The sequence below is a fragment of the Vulpes vulpes genome, chromosome 14 (genome assembly GCF_048418805.1).
Source record: "Vulpes vulpes isolate BD-2025 chromosome 14, VulVul3, whole genome shotgun sequence".
NCBI lineage: Eukaryota > Metazoa > Chordata > Mammalia > Carnivora > Canidae > Vulpes > Vulpes vulpes.
Window position 1 is genome coordinate 1,412,008 of NC_132793.1, and position 19,200 is coordinate 1,431,207.

At 65.0% G+C, this 19,200-nt stretch overlaps 2 protein-coding genes across 9 annotated transcripts in view; one reads left to right on the forward strand and one right to left on the reverse strand.

The window, feature by feature from the left end:
- The window catches only part of LAMA5 (laminin subunit alpha 5), a 45,867-nt gene extending 40,473 nt beyond the window's left edge, over positions 1–5,394 (forward strand). The window contains exons 60-80 of the mRNA XM_072735420.1: positions 52–200; positions 269–439; positions 527–663; positions 736–889; positions 1,020–1,153; positions 1,227–1,389; positions 1,704–1,847; positions 1,938–2,095; positions 2,169–2,301; positions 2,372–2,515; positions 2,616–2,746; positions 2,832–2,993; positions 3,082–3,211; positions 3,301–3,446; positions 3,515–3,707; positions 3,781–3,951; positions 4,045–4,201; positions 4,280–4,407; positions 4,517–4,610; positions 4,728–4,847; positions 4,971–5,394. Of these exons, the coding sequence (XP_072591521.1) occupies positions 52–200; positions 269–439; positions 527–663; positions 736–889; positions 1,020–1,153; positions 1,227–1,389; positions 1,704–1,847; positions 1,938–2,095; positions 2,169–2,301; positions 2,372–2,515; positions 2,616–2,746; positions 2,832–2,993; positions 3,082–3,211; positions 3,301–3,446; positions 3,515–3,707; positions 3,781–3,951; positions 4,045–4,201; positions 4,280–4,407; positions 4,517–4,610; positions 4,728–4,847; positions 4,971–5,209 (3,158 nt within the window). The 3' untranslated portion in view covers positions 5,210–5,394. The remainder of the gene's footprint in view (positions 1–51; positions 201–268; positions 440–526; positions 664–735; positions 890–1,019; positions 1,154–1,226; positions 1,390–1,703; positions 1,848–1,937; positions 2,096–2,168; positions 2,302–2,371; positions 2,516–2,615; positions 2,747–2,831; positions 2,994–3,081; positions 3,212–3,300; positions 3,447–3,514; positions 3,708–3,780; positions 3,952–4,044; positions 4,202–4,279; positions 4,408–4,516; positions 4,611–4,727; positions 4,848–4,970) is intronic.
- Positions 5,395–5,512: 118 nt separating this feature from the next.
- The window catches only part of LOC112932232 (proteasomal ubiquitin receptor ADRM1), a 55,337-nt gene continuing 41,649 nt past the window's right edge, over positions 5,513–19,200 (reverse strand). For 7 of the 8 annotated variants that reach the window (XM_072735425.1, XM_072735421.1, XM_072735423.1 and 4 more), the window contains 9 exons: positions 10,696–10,909; positions 10,013–10,129; positions 8,215–8,338; positions 7,605–7,691; positions 7,045–7,126; positions 6,576–6,808; positions 6,173–6,330; positions 5,942–6,044; positions 5,513–5,740 (listed from right to left, as the gene is read on the reverse strand). In XM_072735425.1, the coding sequence (XP_072591526.1) occupies positions 5,637–5,740; positions 5,942–6,044; positions 6,173–6,330; positions 6,576–6,808; positions 7,045–7,126; positions 7,605–7,691; positions 8,215–8,338; positions 10,013–10,129; positions 10,696–10,909 (1,222 nt within the window). In that variant the 3' untranslated portion in view covers positions 5,513–5,636. Of the gene's footprint in view, positions 5,741–5,941; positions 6,045–6,172; positions 6,331–6,575; positions 6,809–7,044; positions 7,127–7,604; positions 7,692–8,214; positions 8,339–10,012; positions 10,130–10,695; positions 10,910–11,733; positions 11,852–19,200 lie in introns of those variants that run through there. The other variant, XM_072735448.1, reaches the window with a different exon arrangement.

A 19,200-nucleotide genomic window follows, 5' to 3' on the forward strand; every position in this document is an offset into this window, starting at 1 on the left:
GCAGGGGTGGGGTGGCCAGGCTGTCACGGTCACCCTGTCTGCCCCCCGCAGTGTCCACCCTGGAGAAGACGCTGCCTCAGCTGCTGGCCAAGCTGAGCCTCCTGGAAAACCGTGGGGTGCACAACGCCAGCCTGGCCCTGTCGGCCAGCATCGGCCGAGTGCGGGAGCTCATCGCGCAAGCCCGAGGAGCCGCCAGCAAGGTGGGTGCGGGGGCCTGGGGACAGGCGCCCGAGGATCTGGGGTGGACACTGAGGAGCCCCCCCCACAGGTGAAGGTGTCCATGAAGTTCAACGGGCGCTCAGGGGTGCAGCTGCGGGCCCCTCGGGACGTCTCCGACCTCGCCGCCTACACCGCTCTCAAGTTCTACCTCCAGAGCCCGGAGCAGGAGTCGGGCCAGGTCACCAGGGACCGCTTTGTGCTCTACATGGGCAGCCGCCAGGTACGGGCCAGGCTGGGCCGCGCGGGCGCCGGCTGGGAGCGGGCGGGCTGTGCCGCGTCCCCACCCCGCTGACTCCTGTCGCCGCAGGCCGTCGGGGACTACATGGGTGTGGCTCTGCGGAACCGGAAGGTGCAGTGGGTGTACCGCCTGGGGGAGGCGGGCCACGGCGTCCTCAGCATCGACGAAGAAATCGGGGAGCAGTTCGCAGCAGTTAGCATTGACCGGTGGGTGGCCCGGCCCCTGCGCTCCCCCTGCCGCCCCCCCCGGCCTGCCCCTCACCCCGCCTCTGCCCACAGGACCCTCCAGTTTGGCCATATGTCCATCACGGTGGAGAAGCAGATGCTCCAAGAGACCAAGGGTGACACGGTGGCCCCGGGGCTCGAGGGGCTGCTCAGCTTGCAGCCCGACGACTTTGTCTTCTACGTGGGGGGCTACCCCAGCAACTTCACGGTGCGCCTGGCCGGGGCGGGGGGCGGCCCTGCACGCCCGTCCCACACACCCCACTCCGCGTCCACCTGCGCTCTCGGCACCTGCGCCGGGGCTGGGGGCAAGGAGCCCTGACCGTGCCCTGTGCCCGCAGGCCCCCGAGCCCCTCCGCCTCCCTGGCTACCTGGGTTGCATTGAGATGGACACGCTCAACGAGGAGGTGCTCAGCCTCTATAACTTCGAGGACATCTTCGAGCTGAACACGGCCGTGGACAGACCTTGTGCCCGGTACGTGCCGCCAGGGCCAGGCCCGCATCCCCCCTCAGCTGCTCTGGGCTGACCTCTGACCTCTGGCCTGTAGCTCCAAGTCGACCGGGGACCCCTGGCTCACTGACGGCTCCTACCTGGACGGCTCCGGCTTCGCTCGCATCCGCGTGGAGGCTCAGATGGGCTCTTACAAACGCTTTGAGCAGGAGCTGCGCCTCGTGTCCTCCAGTGGCATCATCTTCTTCATGCAGCACCAGGCACGCAGGCCCAGCCGGGTGCACACACCCCTGGCCCCCCACCCCATGCCGACCCTGCCCCCCACCCCATGCTGACCCTGCTCCCCATCCCCACGTAGACCCTGCCCCCCACCCCATCCCGACCCTGCCCCCCACCCCATGCTGACCCTGTCCCCATCCCCACGCTGACCCTGCCCCCCAATGCTGACCCTGTCCCCAACCCCACCCCATGCCGACCCTGCCCCCACACCTTCCCCATGCCAACCTTGCCCCCCAACCCCACCCCATGCCGACCCTGCCCCCCCACCCTATGCTGACCCTGCCCCCCACCCCAGGACCAGTTCCTGTGCCTGGCTGTGCAGAACAGCAGCCTCCTGCTCCTCTATGACTTGGGCACCGGCCTGCAGAAGGCCTCCCCGCAGCACACGCAGCACGAGGAGGTGCAGAGACTGCTAGCCCTGGGCACGGCCAGCAAGGCGGTGAGGCTGGGCTCGGGGAGGGCTGGCGGGCAGCGGGAGGGCCCGCAGGCGCACGCCTCACCCTCAAGGCCTGCACCCGGCGCCTTACAGATCCAGGTGTTCCTGCTGCGGGGCACTCAAAACCGCGTCAGCCGGGTGCTGGTGCGCGTGGAGAGGATCAACGTGTTCAGCGTGGAGCACAACAGCACCCTGGAGCTGGCCGACTCCTACTACCTGGGGGGCGTGCCGCCCGACCAGCTGCCCCCGAGGTGTGCGGGCGGTGCCAGGGTTGGCGGGGGGCGGGGGGCTCTGGGCGGCCGCCCTGACGCTCGCCCCCCGCAGCCTGCGGCAGCTCTTCCCCTCCGGAGGCTCTATCCGCGGCTGCGTCAAGGGCATCAAGGCGCAGGGCAAGTACGTGGATCTCAAGAGGCTGAACACCACCGGCGTCAGCTCGGGCTGCACTGCCGACCTGCTGGTGAGCACCCCCGCCCGGCCGGCGCCCCCGCAGGCCGTGCGGCAGGCCCCTCACCGACACCCTCCCCTAGGTGGGACGGGCCATGACTTTCCACGGCGACGGCTACCTGTCCCACGAGCTCCCCGACGTCCCGCCCGTCGTGACCTACATCTACTCCGGCTTAGGCTTCCGCAGCACCCAGGAAGATGGTCTGCTCTACCACCAAGCGCTCCTGGTGCGTGCGCCCCGACCCTGAGCAGCGGCCGCGGGGCATGGGGGTGGAGGGCTGGCTCCCAGGCCCCCGCCTGCTCCGCTGACCCGGCCGCGGTCCCCAGGAGGGGCCATGCCAGGTGTCCCTGCAGCAGGGCCGTGTGACGCTCCGGCTGGTGAGGATGGAGGTGAAAACTCAAGGGAGCTTTGCCGACGGCGCCCCCCATTACGTGGCCTTCTACGGCAACGACACGGGGTGAGCCTGCGCCGCCGGGGCTCCGGCAGCGGCGTCCAGGGAGGGTGGGGGGCAGTGGGCGGGAGAAACACTGCTCTCCCCGCAGGGTCTGGCTCTACGTGGACGACCAGCTGCAGCAGATGAAGCCCCACCAGGGCCTGCCCCCCGGGCTGCAGCCTCAGCCCTCCCCTCGGCTCTATCTGGGGGGCAGTTCCACAACTGGCGACACGGTCAACTTCACTGGCTGCATCAGCAACGTATTCCTGCGGTGAGCCGTGGGCGGCACGGGGGGGCCGGTGGCCAGGTGCCGGGGTGCCCCCGCCCTCGCCCCCGGGCTGACCCCCCACCCTCCTCAGGCCACTGGGGCCGCAGCGCGTGTTTGACCTGCAGCAGGGCTGGGACAACGTGAACGTGAGCTCAGGCTGCGCCCCTGCCCCACGCACCCAGCCCCAGGGGCAGAGGCCTCGAGGACTGCGGGCCCAGAAGGTGGGGCACCCGGAGGCTGGGGTGGGCGGAGCGGTGGGTGGGGGTCGGAAGGCAGCTCCCCACCTTCCTGCTTCCTTCCGCCCCCCCAGGCCGGCCGACACAGCCGCCAGCCCCCCCAGGACCCTGCGTGCTCATCACCCTGGCCCCTCAGCACCATCCAAGACGCCTACCAGTTTGGGGGCCCCCTGTCTGGTCACCTGGAGTTCACCCGCGTGCTGGCTGCCCCCCGGAACTGGTAAGGCAGGGTCAGGTGGGGGGGGCGCGGGGTGGCCGCCCTGGCTGACGGCCTTGCTCGGCTTCCAGGTTCCACATGTCGATGCTGGTGCGCCCCCACCTCCCGCGAGGACTCCTGCTCCTCGCGGCCCCCCTCGCAGATGGCAGCCCCTCCCTGGTCCTCTTCCTGAGCCGCGGATACTTTGTCGCGCAGACAGAAGGCCCCGGGCCCCAGCTCCGAGTGCGGAGCCGCCAACGTTCACGGACTGACCAGTGGCACACGGTGAGGAGCTGGGGGTGGGGGACAGGGGCCGGGTCCCAGGCACTCCCATTCTGACGTCCCCTCCGGCCCACAGGTGTCTGTGCGGTGGGAGAAGACGCGGGTCCAGCTGACGATCAATGGGGTCCGGGACCAGGACCGGAACCAGGAGGGACCCGGCCAGCAGCACCAGGCGGCAAGAAGCCCCCAGCCCCACACTCTGTTCGTGGGGGGCCTCCCTGCCAGTGGCTTCAGCCCCAGGCTGCCAGTGAGAAGCACCTCAGGCCGCACCCCCTCCTCGCTGACCCGCCCTCCCCGGCCCCTGGGACCTGCCGCCACAGCAGCCCCTCTGTCCCCACAGGTGGCCGTGGGCAGCTTCAGCGGCTGTGTGAGGAGACTGCGGCTGGACGGACAGCCCCTGGGGGCCCCCATACAGGTGACGGGGGTCACGCCGTGCTTCTCAGGGCCCCTGGAGGAGGGCCTGTTCTTCGCAGACAGCGGAGGTGTTGTCACCCTAGGTCTGTAGAGCGTGGCTGTGCCCTGGGCCCGGCAGGGAGGGGGGGCCCCTGGGCCTTCCTCACCGCCCCTCCCCACAGACACCCTGGGGGCCGCTCTCGAGACCCTGGAGCTGGAGGTCCGGCCTCAGACAGCCAGCGGCCTGGTCTTCCACCTGGGCCGGGTGCAGGCACCGCCCTACCTGCAGCTGCAGGTGCTGGAGAAGCAGGTAAGTGGTGGGCCTGTGGGGGAAGGGGAAACGGGGGGGGGGGGGTGGGGGGGGGGGGCGGGGGGGGCGCAGGACAGGGGCTCCCCTCCTGACCTCCCCCCGCCCCCAGGTCCTGCTGCGGGCCAACAATGGCGCAGGGGAGTTCTCCACGTGGGTGACGTGCCCTGCAGCCTTGTGTGATGGGCAGTGGCACCGCCTGGCGGGTGAGTCAGCCCCCTCTCCCACCCCTGCTTTTCCGCGGAGTGGAGTGCCTGGGGGGCCTTGGGGGTGCAGCTGTGGGGCCCCCAGCCCTCCCCATCACATGGAACCTGTGCCCACAGTGACCAGAAGGGGGAACGTGCTCCAGCTGAAGGTGGACACGCAGAGCAACCACACTGTGGGCCCTGCGCCGGCAGCCTCAGCGGACGCCAGACCACCCCTGCACCTCGGGGGCCTGCCTGGTGAGCACGGTCTCAGCCTGGGGGTGGGGGCCGCCCCACTTTCACCCCACGCTCCTTTGGGCGCGGCCAGGGGACACTGGCCGCTGCTCCAACCCGTCTCCCCCTCGTCCCTTGTTCCCCCAGGGCCCCTGAACGCACAGGCGGGGCCTCTAGCCTACCGCGGCTGCATGAGGAACCTGGTGCTGAACCAGTCCCCCATCACCTGGCCTCGCTCTGTGGGCGTCCAGGGGGCAGTGGGGGCCAGCGGCTGCCCCTCCATCCACGCAGCAGAGCGCCCAGGGGCCCCAGCTGGGCATCCACTGGAAGGCCGCCCCCGGCAGGCCGGCTCCCACCTCTCGGGGCCTCCTGCCCCCTTCAGCTGAAGTCTGTGTCTATTTATCTGGACTCTAGATTCTACAGGTGATGAGACTTCTTTCTGGAAATGGTTTTTTTCAACCGGGGTTTTTAATATTTTTTATCTTTCAGTTTCGTTATGAGATTCCCCCTCCAATTTTTAATATGAGAATCAGCTCCGCTTCTAAAAAATTAAAAAGTAACTTCTGTTTAACTGGGTGTTGACGTTAAATGTGAAAGGAGTAGAGCGTTCACAGGCAGAGTGCGACCCCGGACGTGCCCAGGGCGCTCCCCTCAGCAGCTCCCCTCCTGGGCATACAGCAAAACCAGAATTGGCAGGTAAAAGACAAGACCTTTATTTCTCAGCAAGCTGGAATGGAGGTGAGGGCGTGCGCCACCAGCCCCATCACTGAGGTCGCCAGCCGTGAATCCCAACCCCTTGGGGACAGCAGACAATTAATCTAAGCTCATGTCTTCCTCTTCGTCCTTTTTGTCCTTCCCGTCACCCTCCTGCTCGGATCTGGCACTGTTCTGCATAGCTTTGGCAAATGCTTCCACATCTAAAACGCATTTAAAAACAAGAGGCGACCTTTCTAGACCCTGGCCTGGAACCACTGACCAAATTAAGGCCCAGGACCACCGAGACCCCACGCCCGGGTGGCCAGCCCCAGGCTGTGCAAACAGGGGAGGCCTCTGAACTACAAGGATTAAGACAAACTCCGCCTTGGTGTGTGTGTGTGGGGGGGGGGGGCCGCACTCACCGCCCTTGTTGGCCGCCTCCACGGCCTCTGCAGGCAGCCCAAACTGGCACATGAGGGGGCCCAGCTGCCCCGAGGCCAATGCTGCGCTGAACATGCCCAGGGCCTGCAAAGGAAAGCCAGACAGGCCTGAGCCCCAGGGGAGGGGGAGGTGCAGGGGCTAGTCGCAGGGGCAGGGACGCTCAGTGACAAGGAACCACGCTGAAGGCAGGGCACCCAGGCCACAGCCTCTACCTGCTGGAACTGGGGCGAGGTCAGAGTGTTCTGGATCTCCTCTGCTGTCTGCGGCAGTGACTCCCCAGAGGGCAGGTAGGGCAGCAGGCGCTCCTGGACGTCCGCGTTGGCAAGGATAGGTGCCATGATCTCGGGCGTCAGAACACTGGCCAGGTCAACTAAGGCACAAGCACACAGCCATCAGCGGCTCGAGGCCCACACAGACACCCACGCAGGAGGCCAGCCATGGACACCCAAGCCCTGAGGTGTGGCAAGGTGAGGGGGACAAAGGTGACATACGTGCAGGGCAGCGGCTCAGCCAGGGACATGCTTGGCCCCATGCCATGGAAAGCCAGCGAGCGAGCAGGAAGGGGGCAGCAGGCACCTTTCACCCCCCAGCCTGGAGCCGAGCAGCACGTGTTACCTTGCTGGCCGCCTCCGGGCCCGGCCGGCACGTTCATAGTAGCTAGAATGCTCTGAAGGTCGCTCAGCTGGATGGGCTGGGTTGGGCTGGCTGCCGTGCTGGTTCCATTACCTGAACTGGGTGCGGGGCTCGGGCTGGTCACCGAGGCAGCTGCTGGAGCAGAGGGAGCTGGGGTGGCTCGGGTAGAAGAGGTGGTGGAGGACGGGGTGACTGCTGCCGACTGGCTCCGGGAGCTGGGAAGAGGGAGGGCAGCCATGGAGCGGCCACGCACCCTAAAGGCGCCCACAGAGCACGTTGGTCCCGCTGCCAAGGTCCTTGTATTGCCAGGAATCCAGGAACAGTCTAGACCCTGAAAAGGACCCTCCCCAGAGGTCTTTTTGTCCTTCCATACCTCCTATGTCCAGTCTCCCTGGAGGAGGGGAGGCCTGGGGACACCCAGGCATGGTGGGGGGCAGAGTACGAGGCTCACCTGGATGAAGAGCTGCTTGCTGGAGGCCCTCCACTCCCCAGTAAGCTGGCCAGGCCTGGCCCGGTCAGGGCCCCCAGCCCACCTGCAAGGAGACAGGAGCTCAGATGCCACACCCTCTCCCTGCTGAACACCCTGTGCTAAAACCAAGGGATGAGCAGGGACAAATGGTGACCACAGTGGGCTGCGGTGCTGGAGTAGTGACTGCTCATACCCCAGCATTCTGGAAGCTTATTCCCTAAATAAGATCACTAATGACACACGGAGGTCCAAGGTAACACATAGTCCAAACCTGGGAGAGTAGCGAGTATTTCCCTGCCGCCCAAGAAACACACCCCTCCCGGCCCAACAGCAGGTGGTGGCGGGCAGGCCCCCCAGAGGGGAACCGGAGGGCCCCAGGCAAGAGCCTCACTCCCAGGCCAGCTGTGCTCCCCCTAACCACCAGCCTGAGGACAGGGGTCACTCAGAGCCAACGAGAAGCTTAAGAGGAAAAATTCAAATCCCCAAGCAATCTAACTGAAGGCCATCCACTCTAACAGGCCCGCAAGGGCGCGTGCGCTTACCCAGTCCTCCAAGGCCAGCAGGTCCAATCAGCTGCATGAGCTGGCTGTGGCTCATGTTTCCCAGCAGGCTCTGCAAACCGCCCTCACCTGTAAGACAGAAGGTGCTCAAACTTGGGGCTTGGTGCTCGGGTCAACACCTGCAGGGAGCACGGGGATTCTGGGGGCCTCTGATGAGACAGTACACGCGTGTGTGCGCACACACACACACACCCCTGGTACGTAGCGCCTGAAAGGAGCCAACAGGGTAGAGTTCAGACCCTGCTCTATCAGCAAAAGATGGGCAGGTGAGGGCGGGGGGGGGGGGCTGACTTGGAAGTGATAAGAAACTTCTAGCTTAGAAGCCTCCATTTCCACTTAAAAACAACCAGGTTGGGGACACCTGGGTGGCTCAGGTCATGGTCCCAGGATGGAGCCCCACATCCAGCTCCAGGCTCAGGAGGGGATTTGCTTCCTCTTCCATCCTCTGCCCCTCCCCCATTACGGATGCTCTTCATAAACAAACAGAATCTTAATAAAGAAATGAAAAACCAAACAACCAGACTGCACATTCAGGGGTCCACGTCATTGACATCTACGGACATGCCAGCACATTCTGGAAGGTGATCATTACCGCCCAGTGCAGAAAGCTCATGACCGCCACTCCCGCTGGTCCCCAAGGCTCCAGGCATGGGAGGGTTGTTCAGATACTCGTTGACCTTCCGGCAATGCTCCTCGTCCTGATCCGTCTTGGGCTCCTGCGGGGGGAGGACAGGACCACAGCTGCAGCCGAGAGCAGCCCACCACCACTGAAGTAGCTGACAGGTGCTTCCCTGTCCACAGCCACACAGCACCCAGCGGGCCCCGCAGGGCTGACGGTAACAGCAGCCCGACCATGTCGCCGGTGCTGGGGCAACACTCGGTGTGAGGATGGGGAGACGAAGGCACTGAGCACCCAGTCTGCACACAGCAACGCCTCCTGAGCCTCCAGAATCTGCTTCTTCACACAACAATCTAAAAGCCAGGAAGCCTTCCTGGGACCCTTTTATCACACCACTGCCCACGAACCAGCCCCAACCCGGCCTTTCAGTGTTAGTTGGAAACTCAAGAAAGCCCCTGGCAGGCACGCAACTCTAGCACCTCGGGGTGTGGGCTCGTCAGGCAGTGTGCTGTGGGTGCCCCCAGAACCACAAGATAAAGCGCCCGTGACCGAGCACACCCCGTGGGTCTGCTGGGGGCCACAGACACAGCAGGGGGACCGAACAGAGTCCCCCACCCCAGGGCAAGGCTAACGATGAGCAAAATCAGGAAGAAAAAATGAAGGGCCAGTGGAACGTTTCCGGGCAAAACCTTGGAGAAAAAGCTCATGCCCCCCCCCCACCATCTGTGTTTGCAAATGAAGTTTTATTGGACGGCAGCCGCAAGATCTTTACTCCTGTCTAGGCGGCTCGCACGCTACTGGGCAGCGTGGGCAGAGGCAAGCGTCCTGCCCTGCCCCCGGAGAGAAAACTTTTCTGCCTCGCTCCAGAACCACCGTCAGAACTGCAACATGCCCACGACATGCCCACATATGCCCACTTCTAACAAGTCACTTCTGGGTTTTAACACAGAGATTCCCCTGCAGCCTTGGCATAAAGTTACTCAACACGCTGCCTGCAACAAAATGACGAATGCGGATGGAAACAAGTCCAACCCTGGAGAAGGCACACTTGACTGCAGCTGTGGGCGCCAGGGAGCCCTGGTGCACTGACCCCTGGAGACCCCCCAAAGCACACAACTGGGGCGGAGAAAAGGCAAAGTTCAGAAACATTTGGGAGAGAACACTCCATTTCTGTAAAAAAAAAAACACACCAAGAACACCACACACAGTCACCCCTGCTTTTGCTTGTGGGTGCTCGTGGCCCAGGGTGGGAGTGGGGGGCTGCGAGACCAGCACAGCAGACGCTCTGCACCCACCGACTCAGCCACACTGGGTCCCACCCACAAATCACTCTCATTGGTCTGCCAGGAATTCTGGATCCTACACGGGCACCAGGAGCGCAGCCACAAGTGTGTGGACTCTGGGAGGGGCCCCCAAGCCCCCCACCAGAAGACACCGGAATTCTCAGGGTTTGGGACATTCACGCTCCGACCGCATCCGCGTTTCGTGAAAACGAATTCCCCCAACCAGGGAGCTTCTCTCACCTGATTTTATTTTATTTTTTAATATTTTATTTATTTGAGAAAGAGAACACAAGCAGGGGATGTGGCAGAGGCAGAGGGAGAAGCAGACTCCCGCTGAGCAGGGAGCCCGACGCAGGGCTCCGTCACAGGACCCCGGGATCATGACCTGAGCTGAAGCAGATGCTCGACAGACTAAGCCCCCCAGGCCCCCCTTCTCATCTGACTTTACGATGAGAAAATACAGAATGCAAATAAGACCTCTTATGTACCTGCATCCAGAAGAACAGGCGTTTGGACCCTGCCTTGAACTTGAGCACGTACACCCTCCCGCTGGGGCACTGCGGCACGCGCTTGAACTCACAGTCGTCAGGGAAGATGATCAGGTCCTGCCAAGATCCACACGTGAAGACGCAGTTAGACTCACTCACAGACATGCACGCCGCTGAGCCCTGAGCCCCCCAGGAAACACGCTGGCTCCCAGGTCTGGGGGGTGCACCGGGTGCAGGGCCAAGCAGGGCCCCACCAGGTGGGGAAGGCGGGACTGACGTGCCCACCACAGCCCTGCAGGCCGGGCCAGGGGCTCACAGGGCCCAGCAGGGAAGGCGGGTGTGCAGCTTTCCAAGTGTTTTTAAGAAACGTCTTGGGAACGATGCTCAAAAACGAGTTAGAAGTTGACTCTGCCCTGCTCTTGACTAACAGGTGAGTCTACAGAACAAAGACGGCGGAACAGAACAGCCGCTCGGGGACGGCCCAGGCCAGCACCTCCACGGCCCTGGGCACCCGCCGCCGCCTGCTCCTCAGACTCGGGTGCACAGACACCCCCCCAGCCTCCCAACACCCTTAGCTCAGCAAAACGCAGATGTGGGCACCCAGGCATCCCACGGGCCGCTCCACGTGCAGCCCCGGCTCAGCTCCAGCCACCACCTGCCCCGCCGCCGGCCCGGACACTCACGTCCTCCACGTTCCCCGACGTCCTGTCTTTCCAGCAGAAGTGGATGAGGGAGTCATCCGTCTGCTGAATGTACACCAGCCCTTTCCGCTTATCTGGGGTGACAGTAGTTCCTTTAAGAGACATTTTTCCCGCACGAAACTCCACCAAGTACTTGTTTGAGGACCCGCGGGAGCCTGGCACCAGGCTTGGAAAGAGCGCGCCTGAGGTCGTCATCCTGCAGGAGCCAGGAGCGGGCGGAAGAAGACGGTCAGGGCCCGCGCCCCCCGCCCCCCCCCCCGCCCCCCGGGCCCCCCAGGACCACCCGCCGGGTCCCCCCCCCGTCCCGCCCCCCCAGGACCACCACCCCCGCCCCGGGCCCGGGCCCCCCAGGACCACCCCGTCACCCCCACCCCGCCCTCCCCACCACCACCCCGGCTTCCCCCCCTCCCCCGAGGACCACCCCCCGGGGTCCCCCGCCCCGCCCCCCCAGGACCCCCCGTCCCCCCCGCCCCGCCCCCCCAGGACCCCCCGTCCCCCCCGCCCCGCCCCCTGCGTCCCCCCAGGGCCACCCCCCGTCCCCCCGCCCCGCCCCCCAGGACCCCCACCCCCGCCCCCCCGCGCCCCGGGCCCCCCAGGACCACCCCCCGGGTTCCCCCGCCCCGCCCCCCCAGGACCCCCCAGGACCCCCCGTCCCCCCCGCCCCGCCCCCCGCGTCCCCCCAGCACCACCCCCCCAGGACCCCCGCCCCCCCCCCCCCCCCCCCGCACGCCGGCTTCCAGGGCCCGGGCCCGACAACTTCCCCAAGTCGGGCGGCGCGGGGGCGGCCCTCGCTCGCCGGGCAGGGCAGAGGCGCGGGGGGCACCGAGGCACCGAGGCCGCCCCCGCCGACGCGCCTCCACCCGCGGCCCCAGGCGTCGCGCTGGGCGGACGGGCCGGCACGGCCGCGGCGGACCCCACCGCCCGAGGGCCGCCTGGAGCCGCCCCCCGCCGCGGGCCAGACCCCGCTCCGGGACCCCGACCGCGCAGGCCCCGCCCCCGCCGCCCCCGCCGCCCCCGCACCTGCCCGCGCCGCGACTCGGCCGAGAGGCGCCGTCCGGGCTCGCTCTTCCTCCTCAGCGCCTGCCGGGCCCCGCCGGAAGTGCGCCCTCGCCCCGCCCCTCCCGCCGCTCTCGCCGCCGACTGGGCAAGCTCGGGGGCGGGGCCGCCGCTGGGCCGCCGGCGATTGGACGGGGCAGCCGTCCATCGGCCCGCCTCGGCCCGCCCCGCGCCCGCGCTCCCTTCCGGCGGAAGCGCGGGCGGGCGGCGCGCGGGCCAGAGCGGCTCCTATTGTTGCTGTGTCATAGGGGCGCGGCGGCGGCCCCTGGCGGCGGCGCCCGGAACAGCGGGGCGGCCGCCGGCCGAGCGGTGGGCGTCGGAGTCGCACCCCCCACGCGGCGGGGAGCGGGGGCACCGCGGGGGCACCTCGGGCCGCGAGGGGCGTTTCAGGCCCACGAACAGCGGGCGCGGCAGGTCCCGAGACTTCCGGGGGACGGCGCCGGGGCGGGGCCGGGATCTGAGGTCCCCGGGGCCCTGGACTCGGGGACAGAAGTGCTGCCCCTGCCCCTGCCCCCGACCCCGACCCCTAGACGGCAGCGCTGCGGGGCGGCCCCGCGCTCTCCTCCAGGGGGGCCCTGCCCGCTCTCCCCGGGGTCCCCCTGCCCGCTCTCCCCGGGGTCCCCCTCCCCCACTCCCCGGGGTCCCCCTCCCCATCTCCCCCGGGGTCCCCCTCCCCGGGATCCCCCTCCCCATCTCCCCGGGGTCCCCCTCCGCATCTCCCCCGGGGTCCCCCTCCCCATCTCCCCCGGGGTTGCCCCCCTACCCCGGGGTCCCCCTCCCCCTCTCCCCAGGGTCCCCCTCCCCATCTCCCCCGGGGTTCCCCCCCTCCCCCGGGGTCCCCTTCCCCATCTCCCCGGGGTCCCCCTCCGCATCTCCCCCGGGGTCCCCCTCCCCATCTCCCCCGGGGTTCCCCCCCTCCCCTGGGGTCCCCATCTCCCCAGGGTCCCCCTCCCCCATCTCCCCGGGGTCCCACTCCCTCTCCTCCCGGGGTTCCCCTCTCCCCGGGGTCCCCCTACCCCCTCTCCCCTGGGGCCCCTCCCCCCTCTCCCCTGGGGTCACCCTCCCCATCATTCCCCCCCCCCCCCCGTCACCCTCCCCCTCTCCTCCAGGGGTCCCCCTCCCCCCTCTCCTCGGGGTCCCCTCCCCATCTCCTCGGGGTACCCCTCCCCCCTCTCCTCCCGGGGTCCCCCATCACCTCCCATCTCCTCCCAGGGGGACAGTGCTGGTGTGAGGCCCCTGAGGCTCATGTGTGCTCCACGTGGGAGGAAGCGAAGCGGTGGGTGAAGCCCCGCCAGGGTTGGCCAGGAGGGCTGGAGCCCTGGCTGCTGAGCCCCCATGTCCGTCCTGCCCCTGCTGCCAGGTCTCGCAGGCAACAGGTGGGCACAGCCAGCCCCTCCAGAGGCAAGGCCACCAGGCGCCTGCCCCCTGCCGCCTGCCAGTACCATCTGCGCCCTTCCGTAGGCGTAAACCTTGGCGTGACCCCTTGGCGTGACCCTTCCCGTAGAAAGCATCCAAGTGGAAGGTCGTTTCTGTTTGGACTTACTGGGGCTGGTCACACGTGGGGCTGATGCGTTTGAGTTCTACATAATGTTCTGTACCTAGTTTGAAGCGCAACCACTTTTTTTTTTAAGATTTTTTATTTATTTTAGGGCGCGAGAGAGCGCGGGGCAGGGGAGGGCCTGAGGGAGAGGGAGCCCCAAGCGGGCCCCGCTGGGCCGGACCTGAGCCTGAAACAAGAGCCAGCTGCCCCCGCTCAGCGCCCAGGTTCTGTAGCCATTGCCTTGTGATCTAAAGAATCACCAGTGTTGCTTTGTGTTAGAAAACGTTGCTGTTTTTCATTAAAACTATTGTCTATGTTAATAAGTAATGAGGTGGCATGAGATACGCCGACGCTTCTTCATTTTCCAGCAAGGTAAGCGCCCGCAGGGCAGACCCAGACACACGAGCGGAGTCCCCGGGTCCCAGAGCCCGCACCAGGGGCCGCCACGGCCACGAGCCCATGACAGCGAGCCCCCCGTGCCCCACGCTCCGGGAAGTCCGGTGGCCGCCTGAACACGGGCCAGCAGGCGGGTGGCACTTCTTCAACGTCAGGGGAAGTTAGAGCGCTGCCCGGGAGGCCGCAGGAAACAGCTCTGCAGACCCTGGGGAGCGAGCTCCCGGCCCAGCCCGCGGCCTGCAGGCCCCCCCCCCCAAGCACCGCTCTCCTCCAGCCGGGGGCCGCGTCTGAGGCCGGCCCCCCACAGATGTCCGGCAAGGACAGTGGCCACAGGCAGACAGGTGGCCGGGGCCCCCGCGTGTGCCCACCTCCGGCTGCGGGGCGGCGGGCAGGGCACGGGGACCACGGGCGCAACTCGAGAGGGCGCAGGACACGTGCCCAGAGGGCTACAGCGCGGGATGCACGGGGGAAGAGCCCACGCCACTATTCCTAGGAGAAGGCAAATTGAAACGTGATGAGAAGGGTGGGGACAGAACGGGACAGGGCTGGGTGCTGGGGACGCAGCGGCACAGCCACCTGACCACGTGGTTTGGCAGGCAGGTTTTGCTTCTTTAAAGATTTTATTTGACGGAGACCGAGAGCCTGAGCCGGGGGAGAGGCAGGGTCCCCCTGAGCCGGGAGCCCAGGAGGATTCGATCCCAGGACCCCGGGATCACGAGCTGGGCCGGAGGCAGACGCTTGGCCGACGGAGCCCCCACGTGCCCGGCAGGCGGGTTTTGCTGCCGTCCGTCTGTCTTTCGTTGTTTCTTCCTGTCATCGATCTTTTCTTCTTGGGGGGAATCGGAGGCACAGCAAGGGCGAGAACTGCCCTGCGGGCGGGCGCACGCACCCCTCCGGCCGTCAGCACCCGGTGGGCGGGCGCAGGCTCACAGCCCGAGGACCCGCTGCCTGGGGGGACCCGCCCCCGCCCCTGCCCCCACCGCTCCAGCATCGCAGGAGTGCCCTGCCCCGGCCCCCCACCCCCCCCGCAACGGCAGAGAACTTCTTTCCATTTTTTTTTTATTGTGGTAAAATACACACGACGTGAGCGTCACCGCCTTAACCCTGGTGGAGCGAGCCGTGCGCTGGTGGCAAAGACGCCGCGACGTGCAGCGGCGCCACCGTCCGCCTGCAGAGCCCCGTCACCTGGCGCAGAGACGCCCCCAGCCCCGTCCCCCCGCCCACGTGCTGTAAGTGGAAGCCCGCAGTGCCGGCCCCTGGGCTGCCGTGTCACCCAGCACGACGTCCTCGGGATGTGCCCGTGCGGCCGCGGGTCCCCAATGCCCGTCCTCCAGGCTGAGCAGTAGCCCCTCGTAGGCCGAGATCACACTCACCCCCGGCGGACCCCTGGGTGGCTCCCGTGATTCAGCCACGGTGGAGGATGCGGCCGTCGACCTGGAAGTGCGTCTTCAGGACCTTGCTTTCCGCTCTCTCGGGCACAGAACCACAGTGGAGGGGACCCCTGGGGGGGCCCAGCGGTTGAGCGCCTGCCTTCGGCCCAGGGCGAGGTCCTGGGGTCCTGGGATCGAGTCCCGCATCAGGCTCCCCGCAGGGAGCCTGCTTCTCCCTCTGCCTGTGTCTCTGCCTCTCTGTGTTGCTCATGAATAAATAAATAAAATCTTAAAAAAAAAAAAAAAACCCACAGTGGAATTACTGGCTCATCGGGTAATTCTATTTGTAATGTGCGGAACTGCCACCCCGTTTCCCACAGCAGCTGCGCCCTTTGAGGTTCCAGCAGCGCTGCACAGGGTTCCAATGCATCCACACTCTCGCCAGCTCCTGGGTTTGCTTGTTTTCCACACTTGCCATCCTCGTGGGTGTCAGGTGGGATCTCAGTGTAGCTTTGATTTGCATTTCCCACGTGGTTCGCGATGCCAAGCATCTTTTCAGGGGCTTGTGGGCCCTGTGTGCATCTTCTGTGCAGAAATGCCTGCTGGAGCCCTCGGCCTCTTCTTGGATCAGGTTCGTTTCTGTTCAGTTTTAGAGTTTCTCTGCCTATCCTCGAGGTCAATCCCCTACCAGACGTCGAAGGTGTATTTTCTCCCATTCTTTGGGTTGCATTTTTTTACCCGATGATCGTGTCTGATGCACCAACATTAAGTTTCCGCCTGTGCCTTCGGTGTCCTACCCCAGAAATCACTGCCAAGTCCAACGTTGCTAAGCTTGTGCCCTTGTGCCCTGCACTTTCTTCTAAGAGTTTTACGGTTTTAGGCCTTTGACCCACGTGGAGTTAAAGTCGTAGGAGGTGTGAGGTCGGGGTCTGGGTCTCCCAGCACTATCTGTTGAAGACACTGTCCTTTCCCCCTCCAATGTTGTTGACATCCCCGTCATCTCACAGTATAGGAACTCCGTCAAGTGCACACAGGGCAAGCTTCACCACAAACAAGGGCCAATCCCACTTCCTCCATTTACCTGCGTGAAACCGGGGGCAAGCTCACCTTCCTGCACCCCCTTTTCCTCCTCTGCTGGTTGGACTGGGTGGTAAGCCCCCCAGACAGGAGGTCTGGCTCCGGCAGTGCCGAGGGCCCCACGGTCCCGGCATCAGACACGGCAGCTGTGGGGGAGCCTGTGCACCCTGGGGGCTTTGCCGTCTCGTGGACCAGAGCCACCGCAGCTGTCCAACGGAGGACTGTCTCCGCTCAGCTCATCCTCCCGGGAAGTATGTAGCTGCTGGGCACCCAGGACGGCAGCCAGGCAGCAAGGACTTCGAGGCAAACACACACGGTGTTCCGGGCATTTCGATGCTTTCAGCAATTGGCTCTGATCCCCAGGAGAGGAGAGAGATGGTCGCTCAGGGCTCCCCACTGCTCGGAGAACATGGGCCCCTTCACCCATCCCGTGTGCCTGCCCAATGGTGTCACAAGAGTTCCTGAGCCCCCTGTCCACCATGACCGGCAGTTTTCTGGGACAATCTATTTGCTGGGCCAATCCTACAGAGCCCGGGGACTCGTCTGTAGCCGATCTGCAACCCTTTTCAGAGAGGCCAGAACAGCTGAGACAGTGAAAAATTGTTCAGTGCAAAGCAAATGTCAGCTACAACTCATTTTCAAAGAGATGTGTATTTGGAGCGAGGGTTTAACATTTACCTTCAGAGAGCCGCACCAGTCCCCCCCAAACAATCTAAGAGTGGTTGATTCTGTTTATACAGATGGGCGCTGCCAGTTATTACATATTATAAAAATAAATGCATCTCACTAGCGCATGTTCTTGCCTGACATTTCCACGCGGCACCGACAGGATAAACAGTGCTGAGGACCGGCCGCGCACACGCTCGGCAGGAAGGGGGGCCGGTGTCTGAGCCGCTGCCCGCTGCGGGGATGCCGTGGCCCTCTACCAGCTGTGTGACCCAGGACCGTCTGGTTCCCAAAGTGGCAAAGGAACGGTACAACCACGCAAGGACGGACCGTCCAGGAAACTCAGCAAGACATCAAAAATGCTCTTTTCACTTTGCAAAACCCTCACGCTGAGAATGCAGAGGCCAGCGAGTCCCCGGGTAGCGCCCTCCGATCGGGGACGCCGCACTTCGCACCCACAGCGGACCCGGAAAGTCCTCTGGAAGACGTCGGAAGGTCTGGACGTTGGGCCCAGAGAAACCAGGCCAGGCGGGAGGTCGGTGCTGACTCTGCCCCGGGCCCACCCGTGCCCTCCCTGCAGGACCAGCTGCTCGTCGCCCCTGCTTGGGCCCTGCCCCCTCCGTGCTCAGTGGACGCTGGCGACTGGTACAGCCAGGAAGTCACCATCTCCCGGCGTCTCTCGTCCTGGTCGGACTCCCTGACCCCCAGGGACCCACCAGGACGCAGCAAGCAGAGGGCATGTCCTCCACAGCCACCGCGAACGCCTTCCAGGGGAGGGGGGCTCCATGCTCAGACACGAGGCCGCCAGGGCCACCCCTGACCCCTCGGCTGCCACGCCCGCTGGGTCTGACATCGGGCCCCACTCCGGGCCCCACAGATGTGCATCTGGCAGCTCCGGGGCTGGCCCTCCACAAGCACAGGCATCGTGAGCCTCGCGGGTGGGGTCTGAAGGGGATGTGGCGGCCGAGAACACGGGAGCCCTGGGAGCTGCTCCTCAGGGGCGCCCTGCCTGTGGCCACTCGGGCTGCCACCTCGTTGGGAGGGCTGTGCCAACACTCCCACATGGCCGCCACCTTCCCAAGGCACCGTGTCTGCGAGGAGGGGGCCTCTGGACCCTGCAGAGACGCAAGTGCTTTGGCTGGTTATGGCTTCGGTGGCAGTGTCGTGTGGCAAAATGTGGTGACGTCCCTGAAGGACCAGGGCCCGCTTCTCCATGGCCTTCTCCTGAGCACGAGCCATGGCCAAGCCGGTGCTGGTGATGCCCTGAGCCTGGCCACTCCAGGACAGACTGTGCCAGCCCTGGGACCCAGATACGACCGAGGGTCCCCAACACGAGGCGGCCTGTGAAGTGCGGTCAGTGCCACGGGGCCCTGTGACATTAGTTTACACTGTACATGAGACAGACTTTCAAGACACCACCTGTCTGTCCATGGCTAAACCTCCAGTGGCTCTTCACAAATGTGCACCGAGTCAAGGGACGTGTCAATGAATCCTAACTTTAAAGGGGACCAAAACCAAAATGTCAAGTCTTGGGGGGAGAGTGTGCTCGACTTTTCATTCTCCGTGGGCGTTCTAAGTCACAATATTACTCTAAAAGGCTCCTGGGCCCTTGTGGCAAAGCCATGATGACATCACGTGGCCGAGAAGGCCATAGCATTCTGCAAGGGTCAAACACGTAGGTAGCAGGTTTGTGTTTTTAAAATGCATTTTCTACTGAAAGACTCTCTCACAGACCAGCATCTGACATCTGAGATGAGAAGGGAGACCAAGTGGAGGCAGTAACTTTACGTGTTAGCATCTGCAAAAACAGCAGTTTAAAACCTGCTAAGCCGAGTGACAAGGGCCCGGCAAACGCGCCCGCCTGGCGGTGGCGGTCGGGCGCGTGTGGAGCAGCCCCGGAACCCCGGCCTCGCTGGCGGACCCACGAGCACAAACCTCGCTGGCCAGCCACTGGTGCCACCGAGAAACGGACTCGTTTCAACAGAAGTTGTTAAAATGCCCTAAATACTGTCATTTAAAATGTGCCCCAGGGTGCCTGCCTTTGGCCCAGGGCGCGATCCTGGAGACCCGGGATTGAATCCCGCGTCGGGCTCCCGGTGCATGGAGCCTGCTTCTCCCTCTGCCTGTGTCTCTGCCTCTCTCTCTCTCTCTGTGACTATCATAAATAAATAAATAAAAATTTTAAAAAATAATAAAATAAAATGTGCCCCAGGTTGTGGCCTCCGGCATTTTCAGCTTGCCCTTCCTCGAGGACGAGCCGGCCACGGCCACGGCCACGGGCACGGGGTTCCCCCTCCAGACCCCCGGATGTGCCAAGATCTCGTCTGGCTCCGCTCTGTCCCCGCCGAGCAGATGCTCTCGGTTCCACCGAACACCTTGGCT